At 41.2% G+C, this 17,343-nt stretch overlaps 1 protein-coding gene across 1 annotated transcript in view; it reads right to left on the minus strand.

The window, feature by feature from the left end:
- Positions 1-3,653: 3,653 nt before the first annotated feature.
- ITGA8 (integrin subunit alpha 8) overlaps positions 3,654-17,343 on the minus strand; it is a 206,746-nt gene continuing 193,056 nt past the window's right edge. Inside the window, exons 30-31 of the mRNA XM_047868227.1 lie at positions 8,182-8,304; positions 3,654-6,499 (exon numbers count right to left, since the gene is read on the minus strand). Of these exons, the coding sequence (XP_047724183.1) occupies positions 6,413-6,499; positions 8,182-8,304 (210 nt within the window). The 3' untranslated portion in view covers positions 3,654-6,412. The remainder of the gene's footprint in view (positions 6,500-8,181; positions 8,305-17,343) is intronic.

Below are 17,343 nucleotides of genomic sequence, written 5' to 3' on the forward strand. Positions count from 1 at the left end.
TACATTTCCATATGGGTTTTGGCTAACAATCATAAATAACAGAGAACTTGCTCATGAACAATCCCAAAAGGCAGTGTGTCAGGCAGATGGCATTTTGGGGGTGGGGTCGGGGAGAGTTTAACATGGCAAGCAGAGTTGTGCTTTATGTGTGTGCTGGCCATTCTGAACGTGCCATTGACTTCAGCAGCACTGGGGGGTTATGGTTTTGCTCAGCTCCCAACTGAGTCTAAAGTTGCAATGCTTTAAACTTTTCATGCTAAAGAAATCAACCTTTTAAATTTTTTTTTAATGTTTATTTATTTTTGGGACAGAGAGAGACAGAGCATGAACGGGGGAGGGTCAGAGAGAGAGGGAGACACAGAATCGGAAGGAGGCTCCAGGCTCTGAGCCATCAGCCCAGAGCCCGACACGGGGCTCGAACTCGCGGACCACGAGATCGTGACCTGAGCTGAAGTCGGACGCTCAACCGACTGAGCCACCAAGGCGCCCCAAGAAATCAACCTTTTAATATCATCAGAGTTCTGAAGGAGAAAATCTGCTACATTTGGGGAGAAGAACATCACACCCTAGGGAGGTAGTATCTTAGCATTCATGGATATCAAGCAAAGGTTTTCACGTTTAAAAAAATTTTTTTTAATGTTTATTAATTTTTGAGAGACAGAGACAGAGCATGAATGGGGGAGGGACCGAGAGAGAGAGAGAGAGAGAGAGAGAGGGAGGAAGACACAATCTGAAGCAGGCTCTGGGCTTTGAGCTATCAGCACAGAGCCTGATGTGGGACTCAGACTCAGAACAGCGAGATCATGACCTAGGCTGAAGTCGGACGCTTAACCCACTGAGCCACCCACGCGCCCCTAGGTTTTCACGTTTTTGATCTCCTTGGGGGTGCCAGGGTGCTGTGTTCTATAGGCATAACCTGTAAGGCTCTGCGCAAACTTCACAGAGCAAGTGTGCAACTTGGAAGGGAATTTCGCTTTATCACAGAACCTTACATTCTGATTAGAAAATACTGATGCAGGGGTTCCTGGTGGCTCAGTTGGGTAAGCATCTGACTCTTGATTTCCGCTCAGGTCATGATCTCCTGGTTTGTGAATTCGAGCCCCACATCAGGCTCTGCACCAAGGTGCAGAGCCTACTTGGGATTCTCTTTCTCTCTCTCTCTGCCTCTCCCCTGTTCACTCTTTCTCTCTCAAAATAAATAAATAAACTTAAGAGAAGGTATTGATGCATTTAAGTGTCTACATATAAAATGGCTGGAAGGGACAAAGATATCAACAGAATTTGTTGAGAAGAGCGAGTTCTCACTGCACACATCCAAGTACAAAGCCTTTTACTTCTGTAAAAGACATGGGAAGATGGTTTTTTCCCTCACCATGAACATGTTTAGGCTTTAACCAGTGTGGTTGGCCTAGAATAGACCCTTCTGTGTGTGTCACGGGAAGTCTTGCGCCACTCAGGCAAGTTGGTACTGGGATGGTGCTTTGATGGTCAGCTCCCATATTACCAAATCTCAGATTTGGTTTTGCATTTTTTTCATCTGGGATACACAGGCATCCTTGAAAACCACCATAAGCCTTTAGATATATATATATGCAGGCTTTGAAGTGTGAGTGATATATAATATGAAGTGAGAGATTCATCTGATAGCTTGCTTTAGGCTATAAGGAAGGCTTGGGAATGTGGGGTTCTTCTTGTTGGGATTCATGAATACTGGCCAGACAAATGGCAGGTCTTTAAATGTCTTACAGGGTATGGCCAGCACATTGGTCTATATTGAATGGTTGATAAATATTAGAACTCAAAATTAAATGTGTAGATCAAATAACTGAATTCTAGTGAAATACAATTAAAGTATTTCTTGGAAACAATTACCAAAATATTTTAGAATACTGATAGAATTATGAAGGAAACAGTATATATAGGTTAATGCAAATTGATCTAGTGCTCTTAAGAAGCAATCTTTTCAAGAACCACAAAAAGCTTCTATACTTTGACCAAGTAAAGACATGTGAAGTTCATTCATTGAAGTAACCAAGAGAAGCCTCATGGATGAAAGTTATTCTTAAAATTATTCTTATTATTCTTAAAATTATTAAAGTTAATTATTAAAATTATTCTTAAAATTATTCTTAATGGTATTCTTAAAATTTTTTAATGTTTATTTATTTTTATTTTTTAAACTTTTTTTATGTTATTTATTTTTGAGAGAGAGGGAGAGACAGAGCATGAGCAGGGGAGGGGCAGAGAGAGGGAGACACAGAATCCAAAATAGGCTCCAGGCTCCGAGCTGTCAGTACAGAGCCCGACGTGGGGCTTGAACCCACAAACCGCAAGATCATGACCTGAGCCAAAGTTGGACGCTCAACCAACTGAGCCACCCAGGCGCCCTTATGTTTTTTATTTTTGAGAGAGACAGAGACAGATCGTGAGTGGGGGAGGGATGGAGGGAGGGAGACCAAGAATCCAAAGCAGGCTGAGCTGTCAGCACAGAGCCGGATGTGGGGTTCGAACCCACAAACCGTGAGATCATGACCTGATCTGAAGTTGGATGCTTAACCGACTGAGCCACCCAGGTGCCCCTCAATTTAATGTTATTCTTAATAAATGAATCTGTGAAGAACTATTTCTGATGACAGGAGGGATGTTTAAGCAAAAGATGGCCTACTAATCGAAAAGAACTTGGGGTAACTATTAAAATAACATTGCATGAACACTATGAATAATGTGTGCACCCTGGGACTTTGTGATGGAAGTAGATTACAAAAGTACATGTTCCCTGTGATTATTATTATACGCATAGGTATATTTATTTATTTATTCTAGAAATGTTTGTGAGCACTGACTATATAGCAGAGGTTGGTCCTAGGTCCTGGAGACACAAAGGTGAAAAGATTATGTTTCCTGCTCTCATTAAGGGTCAGTGCAGTTGGAAGATAGTCATGCAAACGAAAGGAAAAGGGTAGTGATTCGTAAAATGCCATTAGGCAGCTGGAGACACAGCTTGGCTGAAGACGCAGAAGAGAGCTTCATAAAGGAGCTAAGATTTTGGGGAGCCTGTGTGGCTCAGTCGGCTAAGTGTCTGCCTCATGATTTTGGTTCAGGTCATGATCTAACGGTTCATGAGTTCAAGCCCCACATTGGGCTCCATGCTGATAGTCTGGAGCCTGCTCGGGATTCTCCTTCTCCATCTCTCTCTGCCCCTCCCCAGCTTGTGTGCACTTTCTCTCCCTCTCAAAAATAAATAAATAAACTTAAAAAAGGTGCTAAGATTTTTATATGGACAAAATTTGAAAGGCAATGTAGAGAAAAGTAATCAGTTGTATAAGGGTAGAGTTATTAGAAGTAACTTAAAAATGTTTTTTAAATACCTTTATTGGGATTTAATTAACATATTATAAAACTTACCCATTTAAAGTGTACAATTCAGTATTTTTTGGTGTATTCATGGAGTTATGCAAACATCACCACAATCTAAGTTTAGAACATTCTCATCATCCCAAAGAAATGTTGTATTCTCACTCTTCCAGATTTCTTCCAACATTAAATGTCTTTATAATAATGAAAAATCAAAGCATAAAGACAGAAACGTTTGATCTGTGCTATTGTGGGAAAGCTGTACGTTGTGTGCAAAACAGACCACAAGTATGTCATCATGTCTTTAATTTTTCATTTTATTAGTGACAGGGTTAATAGGCATGTGAAAATCTTCACAGATATCTACACATGTATTTAAATAAAAGAAGAAAAAAAAGGAGTTGAAAAAGTGGGGGTTTCAGTGGTGACTAGTCCATGTTTATTTACTGTATAAAAATCTCCAAGTGTATAAAACTTGATTTGCCCCTTTTTCCACGTCTTCTAAGCCAGCTGTAAGAATTTCAAAAGGGATATCTAAGATATACATAGACTCTAACAGAAGCATTGTACAACATGAATTATGAAAGTGATCGGCAGTGTTATGGAGAGAAGTAGATACTCTCAGTGCATCGACAGAGTGTTCCTTAAGCGGCGGTGCTGCTCGGGAACTGATGACCGGTGGGTTCACCTGACCTCAGGTGCCCCCTTTCCTCCATTTGCTTCCACATCTGAGGTGGCAGAGGGGGCCACTGTGTGTGTGATGGTCCTCTGTCAAATGTCCGTTCTCTGCAGAGAGGACCACTCTTGGCTGAGACTGTGAGGAAACCTCAGATCTCGCTCCGTTCCGGGTCCTAGTCTTGTTCCTGGCATCTGTCCTTTCCTCCAGGTGTCTGTGTGACCCAGCTCATGGGGTCCTACATTTATGTAGCCCTAGCAGTTCTGAGTTTCTTCACAAATGTTAACTTAAAAGGCAATGGGTGGGTTTTCTCAGGGTCCTTCTAGAACCCCAAATCCTTAGGAGCTAACCTCTGTTGGCCCAAAGTCAGGCATGATGACAAGAGTTAGGGTGTTATGTGGGGGCGGAGAAACCTGTTTGGCACTCCTCCAATCATATATAGACAGCCACCTCCTTGCCAAACCAATTCTACCTGGAGGACTAACACAGAAGACCTGCAGAGCCTTGTGTGGGACCCTCAAACTCTCGGAGGCACCTGCGGTTCTCACCCATAGTCGGCCATATGCCCTGGGAGCCAGACTTCTGTCCTTACAGACTTGAAACTGCTACCGTGACAGGATTTAATTCACAACTGGGAAAAATATGAACTGCGTCAGAGTATCCTTCCATGAGCCTTGCATTTGGTTTCCAAGGAAGATCTGCAATTGTAGCCAAATGGCTGGCCTCCAGGCTAAGGCACAACAGAAAATTTAGTGTCTCTGAGTTTGGCTCATCTTTCAAATAAAGTGTGATTGCTGACGCTGGGAATACAACTTTTCCAACTGCTTTGTAAACCTAAGGATTTTGGTCCACTTGCTCGATTATATGTAATAGGATATTAATTAAAAAAATAACTAATGCCAGTGTAAACATACATGCTTTAGATATGTAGGTCTATAAAATATTGCACATAAATATAAAATTTGTTCAGCATTTCTTCATGGTAATTTTTCATGATCATAAAAAGGCTACAAAACTGTGCAGATTATATAACTTTGGCTGGTCAAGTTTACTTCAGAAACAATGACATTATACACGACTATGGATTATTTACAAGAGTTTTAAACATCAACTTTCTGTGGTGGTTAAATTTTAGGTGATGGGAGAATAGCTTAAATAAAGGTTATTTTCCGAAGTTGTGTATTATAAAGATTAGCGGTAAAAATGAGTAGTAAGGTTAGAATAGGAAATTCTAAATAAAATTCTTAGGAATCCCTTTTCTGGGTTCATCTCACATCTACATAACTTTGTATTTCTTTCCCATGTATGCTTGATGTGTCTTCTCTGTGTATATAGATTTGAGGAATAGTAGAGAAATAGGTTATTTAATCCCAAGCTAAGTATTGCTGTTGTTCCTTATAGATATTAAAAATAATGTTCACCCATATTGTAAAACTGTTTTTGTATCAATGGACTCAGAAATTTTACCCTTACTTTTAAACACCACACAGGTGTGAGAGGACCTTGAAATCTGTGTATTACTAATTAAGTCAATAGAAAGCATTTTTTTTTTGTATGAAAGGAAATATAAATACAACTTTTTGCCAAGCTAAATCAAGCAGATGTGAGTCCTCGGTAAGTGTGAATCCAAGTGATTTCAGGTAGCAGGCAGCTAAGTATTAAGTGAAACTGTCTGCTTTTTCTTAGCGCTGTCTAAAGATGTTCTGTGAATTTATCTGCACCAGATGGTTACCTTAGAAGGAAATTTAGTGAGTGATTTCGAGAACCAGCTAACCAAATCTTAATGTCCAAATCTTCTAGATGACCAGGATATCTGCCCAGAGACATGGAAAATAAATAAATAAATTGTTATCCTCAGTTACAAGATTATCTTTGTCGTTTCAAAAGTACTTTCACAGTACCAACAACATATGCTTGTCTCCCTGAGCCATAACTTCATTAGAAATGCTTCTTTTCCAAGGGAGGTGTCAAATATTCCGCTGGATACAGTAGTGTTGGAAGGTTCGGTCCTAGTTCACCTTCTGAAGTTGACCGTAATTCCGATAGTTCATCTCTGTGACTTGAGTTGGATTTACCTGGAAAGCAACTTGAGTTCCCATGCCCATTTCAGAGTGTCTGCCAAAGGCAGAATGACTAAAGCAAAAGATGTCTTCCGTGATGGCTAATGGTTTCCACAGTGTTGAGGACGTTACCTCTCCCAGAAGGGTCTCTGGGCTCCGTGGCGTCTTCTCCAAAGTGCAGCACAGATGAGGTGATCTTTCTGGGGCCCTTCCATTTCCTAGGTCGCTGGCAGGTACAGGGAAACCTTTGTTTAACCTTTATGTTCCTTCTTTGCTTTGAACAGGACCAGTGCTCGAGTGTCTTGAACTTTGCTTTTGCTTTTCATGTCTCAATGGTTTTCTCATCTGTGAGTTGTTCCCTGTCATTCATGTCATCCTGGGGTGGTCTTGCTCTGTCAAAGAATCCGCACTGTGAAAAAGAGAAACGGGCTATACAATCAAGGTGTTCTGGGAATGGGTGAAACTCCTCGTTCTAAGAATTTTCACTTTATTGTATTTTCTATAAGAAACTGAAGCTCTGTGGATATTATCTGGCCAATTCTCTGAATTCGGAGGGGAAAGCCGAGGATCCTTTACCTGCGGTGACGAATTTATTGCATAAGGCAGTGTTCGTGCTAGTGGGAGAATTTCCCTGTGTTATATAATCCACTTAGAGACCTCATATATTTTTCCCGAGATTATAGCAACAAGGCCCAAAGATTTCCTCTCTGCTTTTCTGCATGTTTTTTGGAGCCAGCAGAAGTCCTAACTGCTGCTGGCCAGGGAAGGGGGACTCTCTCCTGAAGTGTGTCATAGGCTATCTCAGGGTGGAATTTAGGAAAAAGAGAGGAGAAACTTGCATATCCCTCTGTACTTGTGGAACACAGAGCATATACAGGAAAAGTAGATTGTCATTCTTTGTCTAGAAAGGTCATTCCTTTAAATCCCAGAACATCTAAGCAACTTTCTAAAGATCAACCAACAACTTGGGGAAGAAGTGATTCTAGAATCTTAATCCTCCTGAATTTCAAATTAGTATTTGGTCTAGGAGAATCTAACTTTCCCTAGAAATCTTGACCTCAATCCTTATTTATTGCTTCTTACACCAGAAGCCAAATGCATTGGGTTTTGTTGATAACTATTGAGTTGTCTTTTTTTTTTTTTCTGCAAGACTAGGACCATATTCTGTCAATTGCCACACTGTCATTTATAGAAACAAAAATGGTATAAATAACAGAATAACACAAAGGTCTATTTCAAAAGGTAAAAAAATTCAGTAGACCGTGTAGGCTCAGGATGGCACCAAACAATTGATAATGATCAGGAAAGCCGTTATTTAACTCACATGGCAAGGTTTTCTCCATTTTTTAAGCATGCCACATATTGTTTTAAAATAAAAATACACTATGATTTTGGGGAACCCCAACAATAGCGGTTAACTAAGATGTGACTAGATTAATTACTCTTACAGTCATGTAATTGTGCCACTGTTTCTTTTTTGGAATGGAAAGGTCTGTGAAACTTGGCAGTCGTGTTGGTTTTCAGGCCAGAAACACATGAAAGAATTCATTAAGCCTTCCTAATGGAGATGGACTTATTGGCAAGATCAAAAAAAAAAAAAAATTCCAAGCATATAACATGCATGATCTATTTGGCCCAAGAGTCCAAGTATCAGTTAACTACTATATTAATTGCATTTGTGGTGCTTAAAAAGAAACATCTCAAACAATTGCTGATGGGACCATGTCAGCAAAAAGCTTGAGATCTTGATTAATTAAACGAGAAAAAGAAGGCTTCACAGTAACATTTTCACCACAAGTATATTGGAAAGAAGATCACAGGTCTTAGCTAAGAAAGTCTAACTTTCTCTGTATTTATTTACAAGAAATCTCCAGATAAAAGCAGCATTAAACACTCTTAGTCTTCTTAAATGTCAGCTACACAGGCATAGTAAGTTTGCCAAGACAAACAAGACACAATTTTCCCTTTATGTCTGTTAAAAATCCCCAAATCGTGCCTCTGGCATTGTCTTTTCAAATCACTAGGTGTATCCTTGTAAATCCCCTCAGTGGCCTCTCTACTCAAAAAGACAAACAAAATAAATAAACTTACCTTCCATAAAGCTAAGGTTAAGATGGCCAGAACCAATAATCCAAGAAGTATTGCTAGTATTATTACCCATAATGGGATTGAGAAGGAAACATTTGGGGTTGCCCAGATAACTGATGTCTTAATCTGAAATGGAAAATAAAGCAAATGACCTCAAATTTGAAAACTGTTGGGTGAAATAAAGTAGTAATTACCATACAATACTGGGAGTAGTTCTGAAAAGATCCATATAATAGTCAAAATCATCCTAGGGGAGATCTGAATGTCTACAGAACTCAAACAAACTCTTAAAAAACAGCACATTCTGAGGTCTCCTAGGTTGAATGGAAGATCTAATTACAGACACTTGGTGGGTGTTTGGCTTAGAACAGCCCAGAAACCCTGGAATGGAATTGAAGTGGATCAAGACTGAGAACCAACAAGGTGAAAAGGAATGACCTCAAATTGGGCTGGACCTTTTGTGGCAGTAATGACTGCCATTGACCCTATGAAAGGCCAAGTCTGTCCACACACATTTCTCTACAGAACTGGGCTAACCTCACTGAGAAGTGAGTTGAATTGGATCCACTGGACTGTTGAATGTGCAAAAAGATTAGAAATCACCTAATATAACCACCACTACCCCCCCCCCCGCCATTTTATTGATGAGAAGATTGAGTCCCAGAGGAGCTAAGTGAGTCACACAACTAATTAATGCCACCACCTCTTTATCTCTAGCTTCTGTGTTTATGATGGCCCACAGCCTCACTAGCCATCTTGGAGTTTATGGAAGTAAGCAAAGTGAATGCTAATTGTCTGGATGCATTGGGGTTGCCTTCAATCCTAGATCCAGTTTTCAGTTGCTATTAGAACTCATTTCATTCCCCACTGTCGCAAGGGAATTTGGAGGAAAAGGAGACCTTCCCAGCAGGACTGCATGCTCAGTGTCCATGAACCACCCCTCCCCTCCCCCATGAGCAGAAGCAGCTCCCCTATTGCCCATGTGCTGGGGAAATGTGTCTTTGGAGACCCCGATGGCAAAGAAGCTGTAGACCCCCAGACAAAACCAAGAGACCCAGTCACGCTGCTAACACCTCTGCCAAAGAAAATAGAAATGAAAATGTTCTTGGATCTGAAATGTTATTCATCCAGGCAGGTCTATCTGGTTTTAGAGAGAAGTAAGTACTGCCTCAGTTAAACCAGGCAGAGTGCTCCTCGTTTTAACTGTGTTGGTTGGAAGGATCATAGGTCCAGTTCTGATACATGTTTGGGACCTCTAGGTCACAATTCTCTAACCCACCAGTCAAGAGATGATGGACTCATAGCAAAGATTGGTGGCTCTGGAATGTGTCTTGGCTGGAAATGTATGGGTGTTTTCATAGCCTGTACCCAAGTATTGGGCCCTGACCATGATCACCTCTTTCTTCTGCCTTCTTAACTAGATTGGAGCATCCTGCCTCTGGTTTTCTCAGCTTATTAGGCTTTTCACTGCTCCTTCATCTTGGTCCATTTCCCCTATGCAGCGGACATACTGATGACTTAATTCTCTCAATTCTCCGGTCCCAAGTATCATTGATATCCAGACCAAACAAAGGCATCAACAGTAGTGAGACTGCTAGTCATTCCACTTGCTCACTAGTGCCAGGGACTTGCTCCCTGCTCTCAGTGAGGAAAAGGCTGGCCATAACCTCCTCACCATTTATACCTTCCTCCTTTGCCCGTTAATGCCCATTGCCAGCACAGTCCCTATTTCATCCAACACATCAGCAGGAAATGCAACAATTCCATGACCATGATGGGATTACCCTCGCCCTGCTTGTTGCAGTCTAAGGACAGGACACACGGCATGTGAAGAAATGATGCACTGAAGGACTGAAAGCAGTCACAATGCCACCTGGATTCTGCAGCCTAAGTGACTTACTCTAAAACAATCCTTTGCATGTATATGGCTACATGAGCAAGATAGGGACTGATGACTTCTGAATCACTTCCCTTTATATTCTTTTCCCTTAGTAAATTACATCTAATACCTATGAAGTCAGTGCTCAATCCTCCTCTTAAAGTGTTTGGAGGAAGGACATGAGGTGATCTTTCAAAATGAAATAACATTACTGGAAGCAGACTCAAACAGTTTTGGTAATGAGAATTTCAGAATTTTGAAACTACCAGGGATGGTATTGATCATGTATGTATTCACTGGCCAGTTAGGGTGGCCCAGGAAAGAGAAAATCTGGAGCCACGGCCAATTCTGGGGTTTCTTATAAATGTTTCTTCCCCCACCCCCCCCCCCCCGAGCTCTAATTTCACTGAGAAAACAACATAGTTTCAGGCTATATTTGGTGCATGTGTTAGAGATTGCCAGAATTTACTAGTAGGTACTTTACAGTAATACAGCTAAAAGGGTTGAAAGAAAGTCCATAGACTATTCTGTTCATATTGTTAGCTTAATAAAAAGCAATGGATTGGGAGAAGAGCTACTAACGACTTTGCTGGGTTTCTTGGCTACTGTAGGCTTTGATGTTATTATTTAAAAAACTTCTCATTCTTGGGGCACCTGAATGGGTCAGTCAGTTGAGCTTCTGACTTCAGCTCAGGTCATGATCTCGCGGTCTGTGAGTTCAAGCCCCGAATCGGGCTCTGTGCTGACAGCTCAGAGCCTGGAGCCTGCTTTGGATTCTGTGTTTCCCTCTCTCTCTCTGCTGCTCCCTGCTCATGCTCTGTGTCTCTCTCTCTGCCAAAAATAAATAAACATTAAAAAAAATTAAAAAAAAATAAACTTCTCATTCTGTAGAAACAGGTAGGGAGGTCACTTACAAAGAATAATGCTACATATGAAGACTTTTTTTTTGCAGCAATGATGGAAAAATATGCATAAAATATTAAATTGAACAGGATATGCTTATTAGAGTCTCTTGAAGCAGAGAACAGCATATAGGTACAATTACAAAATCTGTTGGCTTTTTGTTTGCATTCACTTCCAAAGATGCTGACAGTAGTGTCTTAAAAATGTCTGAGACCAGATGATTGCTACTGTCCTTTTCAGTTCCAAAATTCTGAAATTCTCATCACCCAAACTGTCATCAGTCTTCTCCCAGTAACATTATGCTCACTTAAAAAATACCACTCCTGGGGCGCCTGGGTGGCGCAGTCGGTTAAGCGTCTGACTTCAGCCAGGTCACGATCTCGCAGTCCGGGAGTTCGAGCCCCACGTCGGGCTCTGGGCTGATGGCTCAGAGCCTGGAGCCTGTTTCCGATTCTGTGTCTCCCTCTCTCTCTGACCCTCCCCCATTCATGCTCTGTCTCTCTCTGTCCCAAAAATAAATAAACGTTGAAAAAAAAAAATTAAAAAAAAAAATACCACTCCATGGGGCGCCTGGGTGGCCCAGTTGGTTAAGCGTCTGACTTTGGCTCAGGTCATGATCTCACAGTCCGTGAGTTTGAGCCCCGCGTCGGGCTCTGTGCTGACAGCTCAGAGCCTGGAGCCTGTTTCAGATTCTGTGTCTCCCTGTCTCTCTGACCCTCCCCCATTCATGCTCTGTCTCTCTCTGTCTCAAAAATAAATAAACGTTAAAAAAAAAATTAAAAAAATAATACCACTCCATTCCCCTTCTCTGGGTATTTTAAACGTTAAGATTACACATGTCATGTACATTTCCTGTAAATCATCATATGTAATTAACCAGGAGGAAAGGACAAAGAGTTCTAAAAGAACACAAACTCAAAAACTTTCCTCCTGTGCCTGCATTCTGCTTTGCTTGCCAGCTGCCTTTAGGACATCCATGTGGCACTGAGGCTGCCCAATCTTCTCAATCTAAAATGGGAGCAGCTGCAAAGACCTTCCTTGGCCCCTGGTGTTTTCCTAAACTTATCTAGGCTTTTCGGTGCCTAGTCAAGAAGTCACTACACCAAGGCCAGTGGAAATATGGAAAATCAACAACACTGCCCCAGAGCATTTCTCCAGATTTCCAGGGCAGGAGAGCTCATCGGTTGTTGCTGGAAAGAGGTGGATGAAGAGTCAAGTGTAACACGTCATTGGAAGAGTCACACATGTCTTGGAAAGAGAAGTCTTTCTGAAAACACATTGATCAGGGAGTCATGTGACCTATTCATGTCTATAAATGGCAATGGGGGCATTTCATCTGTGGGTGGAAATAGGTAAAGCCCAGCCTTTCGTGAAACTCAATGCTTTGTATAAATTAGAAACTTGAACTGCAAAGGCAAACTTACTAGGGAAAGACTTAATTGACTACTTTTATATGACCAAAGCTTATTTAAATCTGTATCAGTGCTATGGAAATTTCAGAATGGTTTGGGAAAGCTTGGCACAAAATAAAATGTTGGAAAATACTGAAGCTTTGTTACTCATTGTTTACGTTCATCTTGTAGCTCATTTTGATAAGCCCACAAGAAGCTTACATTATCCATTGGAAAATAAATAGTAAGAAAAATAGGTCTTAATTGTCAGAGTTTGTCATGACTAAACACTAATTTACTGTAATAATTTTTCACTCATTTCAAATAAGACTTATTTAACACCCCCGTGTTCTCTGGAGCTCTGTAGCTATTATCACCAGCTCCAAACTGGAACCTTGTATAACCCTGCAATAGATCAGTGCTGTCCAACAGAAATATAATGCAAGCCACATGTGTAACTTAGGAATTTTTTGAAAGAGGAAAAAGAAAGATGAGACGTTAATTTTAATAATTTATTTAACCCTAAATATCCAAACTATTATGTCAACATGTAGTTGATATAAAAATATCCACAAGACATTTTATTTATTTTTATTTTTTATTTTTTTTAACGTTATCCATTTTTGAGAGACAGAGCCCAAGCAAAGAGAGAGGGAGACACAGAATGTGAAGCAGGCTCCTGGCTCTGACCTGTCAGCACAGAGCTTGACGTGGGGCTCGAACCCACAAACCGTGAGATCATGACCTCAGCTCAAGTCAGATGCTTAACCTACTGAGCCACCCAGGCCCCCCTCCACAAGACATTTTAAATTCTTTTTTTTTAACGAAGTCTCCAAAATCCAGTGTGTATTTGATATTTGCAGCATATAACAACAAACCAGATTTTCAGTGGCAAAAGCAAAATGTAGTCTCACCAAAAAAATATAGCTGCATTTAATGGACAAAAAATCTTAGACTGCTACAGTTTTTAGGTTTACATTTAAATGAGTTAAAATGAAGTCAAACTTCTAGTTTACTTCTTCAGTCACAGTGGCTACATCTCAGGTACTCACTATCCACCTGTGGCTGATGGCTACCATACTGGACTACACAGCTCTAGAACATTCTGTATAGTCTCACACAAAGGTGTGATTTGCCTGATTACCTAAGCCCCTCCTTGTAAGAATCATTCATCTAGAAGGTGGTCCGATGGCAGAAAGGGTGGATTGAGGACTAAAGGTTTCCTTTAAAAATGCAAGTGATTATATATTTCAGCTGCTTTCAGAAAGAAGGGTAGGGGACCTGGGTGGCTCAGTCGGGTAAGCGGTTAAGCGTCTGACTTTGGCTCAGGTCATGATCTCACTGCTCGTGAGTTTGAGCCCTGTGTCGGGATCTGTGCTGACAGCTCGGAGCCTGGAGCCTGGAGCCTATTTCAGATTCTCCATCTCTCTGCCCCTCCCCCACTCATGCTCTGTCTCTCTCTCTCAAATATCAATTAAAAAAAAACATTAGGGGCGCCTGGGTGGCGCAGTCGGTTAAGCGTCCGACTTCAGCCAGGTCACGATCCCGCGGTCCGTGGGTTCGGGCCCCGCGTCGGGCTCTGGGCTGATGGCTCAGAGCCTGGAGCCTGTTTCCGATTCTGTGTCTCCCTCTCTCTCTGCCCCTCCCCTGTTCATGCTCTGTCTCTCTCTGTCCCAAAAATAAAAATAAACGTTGAAAAAAAAAATTAAAAAAAAAATTGAAAAATAAAAGAAAGAAGGGTAATGTTGACTAACTGAAGTACTTAAAATTTAGGGTGAAAAAGTTAAGTGTGTGCCAACCAATCAATAAACTGTTTCAATTCATCTTTATCAAGAACCTGTAGCTATTTAAAGAAATAGTATAGGGGCACCTGGGTGGCGCAGTCGGTTAAGTGTCCGACTTCAGCCAGGTTACGATCTCGCGGTCCGTGAGTTCAAGCCCCGCGTCAGGCTCTGGGCTGATGGCTCAGAGCCTGGAGCCTGTTTCTGATTCTGTGTCTCCCTCTCTCTCTGCCCCTCCCCCGTTCATGCTCTGTCTCTCTCTGTCCCCAAAATAAATAAACGTTGAAAAAAAAATTAAAAAAAAAATAGTATAAAATTTTAACAATTCACTTATTATAATTATCTGCAATCTTAGGAAGTGAGATCCATAAATTATAAATGGAATTTAAACTTTCTTAAAGTGATGCTAAGTAGGGAACATTTAATCTTACGTTCATCATGTCATAAATCTCGTTGTTCTTTATTACGGTTGAAGGACCATATATAACATTTTAATATGCCTACATTTTATCATTGACGTTTATGATATGTTTTTGTATATTTGACAAAATACCAAGGTAGAAGGAAAAAGCTCCCTTGTATTTGCAACTGTAATTAATGTTGACATCTGTATTTATGTCTCACAAAATCTTGTGTAAACATACTTCATAGGGGTCGCAAGAATGGTTTAAATGTACCAAGATACCCTACCTACGGTGCCATTTAGAATAAAATAATAACATAAAGTGGACCAGCTGAACACACATTTTAACATTTCAATGGCCCCTATGAGATAAGCAGTTTGAACTCCACAAATAATTGTTGAATATAATAACTCTATTTTAAGGTTCTAAAGCTGTGCTAGCAATGAAATGGATTTACGGTTTCTGTATGAGGTTTTTTTCTTTAAAAATATTTTTTAATGTTTATTTTTGAGAGAGAGAGAGAGACAGAGCATGGACGGGGGAGAGGGCGAGAGGGAGACAAAGAATCCAAAGCAAGCTCCAGGCTCTGAGCTGTCAGCACAGAGGCCGTTGCGGGGCCTGAACTCAAACCTGAGCCACCCAAGCACCCCTGTATGAGGTTTAAGGAAAGATTTTCATTAACTAGTTTCTAATAACTACAGTTGGAGTTACTAGACAATAATATTCCCTTTCTGGATGTAAATTATAGAATTTGGCTTCAGTGGCACCACATACAAATGCCAAAGATGATTATTAAGCAAAGTGTTCAAATAACTGAATCCTGTTTTTTTCTCTGCTGCACTGTAATGACTCTGTGTTCAGTCTATTCCTTGCCTCATGCAACCTTTCCCTCACCTCTGAACACGGCAAGAGTCATGCTTCATGAGTTCATTTGTCACAAACAGACATCCTGCAGGTAGCAAATGGGGATTGCTCTCTTCTTCAAAGAAGCTCACACCGGGCTCGAAAAAATGGCTGAATCATGACCTTGTTGCCAAGGAAGTACAAACAAACTAATCAACCCGCACAAGGGCCTAGGAAAACAAGCCACCAGTCTCTAGTCTCGTCACAAAAAAAGTATCCGAGAAGGTTTACCCAATGGCAGAGTAGGGATTGGGGTTCATAGTTATGATTCCCAACTACCCATTCCAACTGATTTAGCGCCTTAAAGCAATTCTCTTCTGCTGCTTTCTTTTCCATATAAGAAGGACCTTTGAGAAGAACTTGCTAGAAGAAAACATCAGCCAGCCCAAAGCCCAGTCCTCTCAAAGCAAGCCACAGGAAAATCATTTCCCTTGAGCGTGGGATGGGGCAGATCTGCGAGACCTCAGAGAACCTTCATTCCGAAATGTTTTCCCAATAACCTTCATGTCCATGATGTGGTAAATCATTCACCCCAGATAACAAGGCTTTTGAAAAATGCAATGACAGGAGTGGTGGGGATGGGGGAAGCACATGTATCTGATGATTTTGTGGATCTTTTGAGATGGGTTGAGAACAGCAGGCTGTCACCTGTGGCCAGTGCAGAAAGACACAATACTGTTGATGGGACTGACTGTAACATATGTTTCTTTTATGAAACACATGCTCGGAGAAAACAAAGGGACCCAGATTTATCTCCCTTAGAGCAACAAGCCTTTGAACCTCTTCGGAAGAACATCCTATATTAAAAACCCAAAGCCTCTGTCTTCTAGGTTGAACATAAATCCAAACTATGGTAGACATCTTGCTAAGGAAAGAGAGATGAGCCACATAAAGAAAGATGTGGCAGTGCTTACTTTCAAATGCTACCAAAGTTTACTCAAATACTTTGACATTTCCAGTTTGGGCTTCCTCAACCTATAGGGAGAGGGTAAGGCATTTTGGGAGGGTTGCTATTACTGACTTGAATACCTTGTTCTAGGTGTAATGCTTGGGCTCCTCAGACATCATTTTATTAACCTTCTCGACAATGCTTTCAGGTGAAGATGGTTAACAGCCCCAACGAAGCAGAGTGATTTCCTGAAAGTTTCTTAATTAGAGTGGGCGGAGCCAGGATGAAGCCTGGAGAATGTGTTTTTTTTTTTAAACGTTTTATTTATTTTTGAGACAGGGAGAGACAGAGCATGAACAGGGGAGGGGCAGAGAAAGGGAGACACAGAATCTGAAACAGGCTCCAGGCTCTGAGCTGTCAGCACAGAGCCCGACACGGGGCTCGAATTCACGGATCATGAGATCATGACCTGAGCTGAAGTTGGACGCTTAACCGACTGAGCCACCCAGGCGCCCCCCGGAGAATGTGTTTTGAAACACATTGGAAATGTGGGTCTTGCTCCATGCTGCCAGACTAGGTGCTAGAGATTCTCAGCGCTTTCAATGTTTTGGGGGTTTTTTGTTTTGTTTTTTTTTTTTGAGAGAAAGAGTGAGCACAGGGCAGGGGCAGAGAGAGAGAGAGAGAGAGAGAGAGAGAGAGAGAATCCCAGCAGGCTCTACACCATCAACACAGAGCCCACTGTGGGGCTCAGTCTTACCAACTGCGAGATTACGACCTGAGCCGAAATTACAAGTTGGATGCTTAACTGTCTGAGCCACCCAGGCGCTTTTAAAGCACAGTGGCAGACCTACTGAATCCTGATGTTTGGGGTGAGGTCTTAGCATGTTTTTATCTTTAAAGTCACATGAGTGATGCTTCTTTGCATACTCAAGAGTTGCAAATCACTAATCAATGGATTCATCTAGTTTAAATGACTAAAAGTAGATCAGGCTATAGAGAGATTAAATTTTATAAT

Source organism: Prionailurus viverrinus, chromosome B4 (assembly GCF_022837055.1).
Source record: "Prionailurus viverrinus isolate Anna chromosome B4, UM_Priviv_1.0, whole genome shotgun sequence".
NCBI lineage: Eukaryota > Metazoa > Chordata > Mammalia > Carnivora > Felidae > Prionailurus > Prionailurus viverrinus.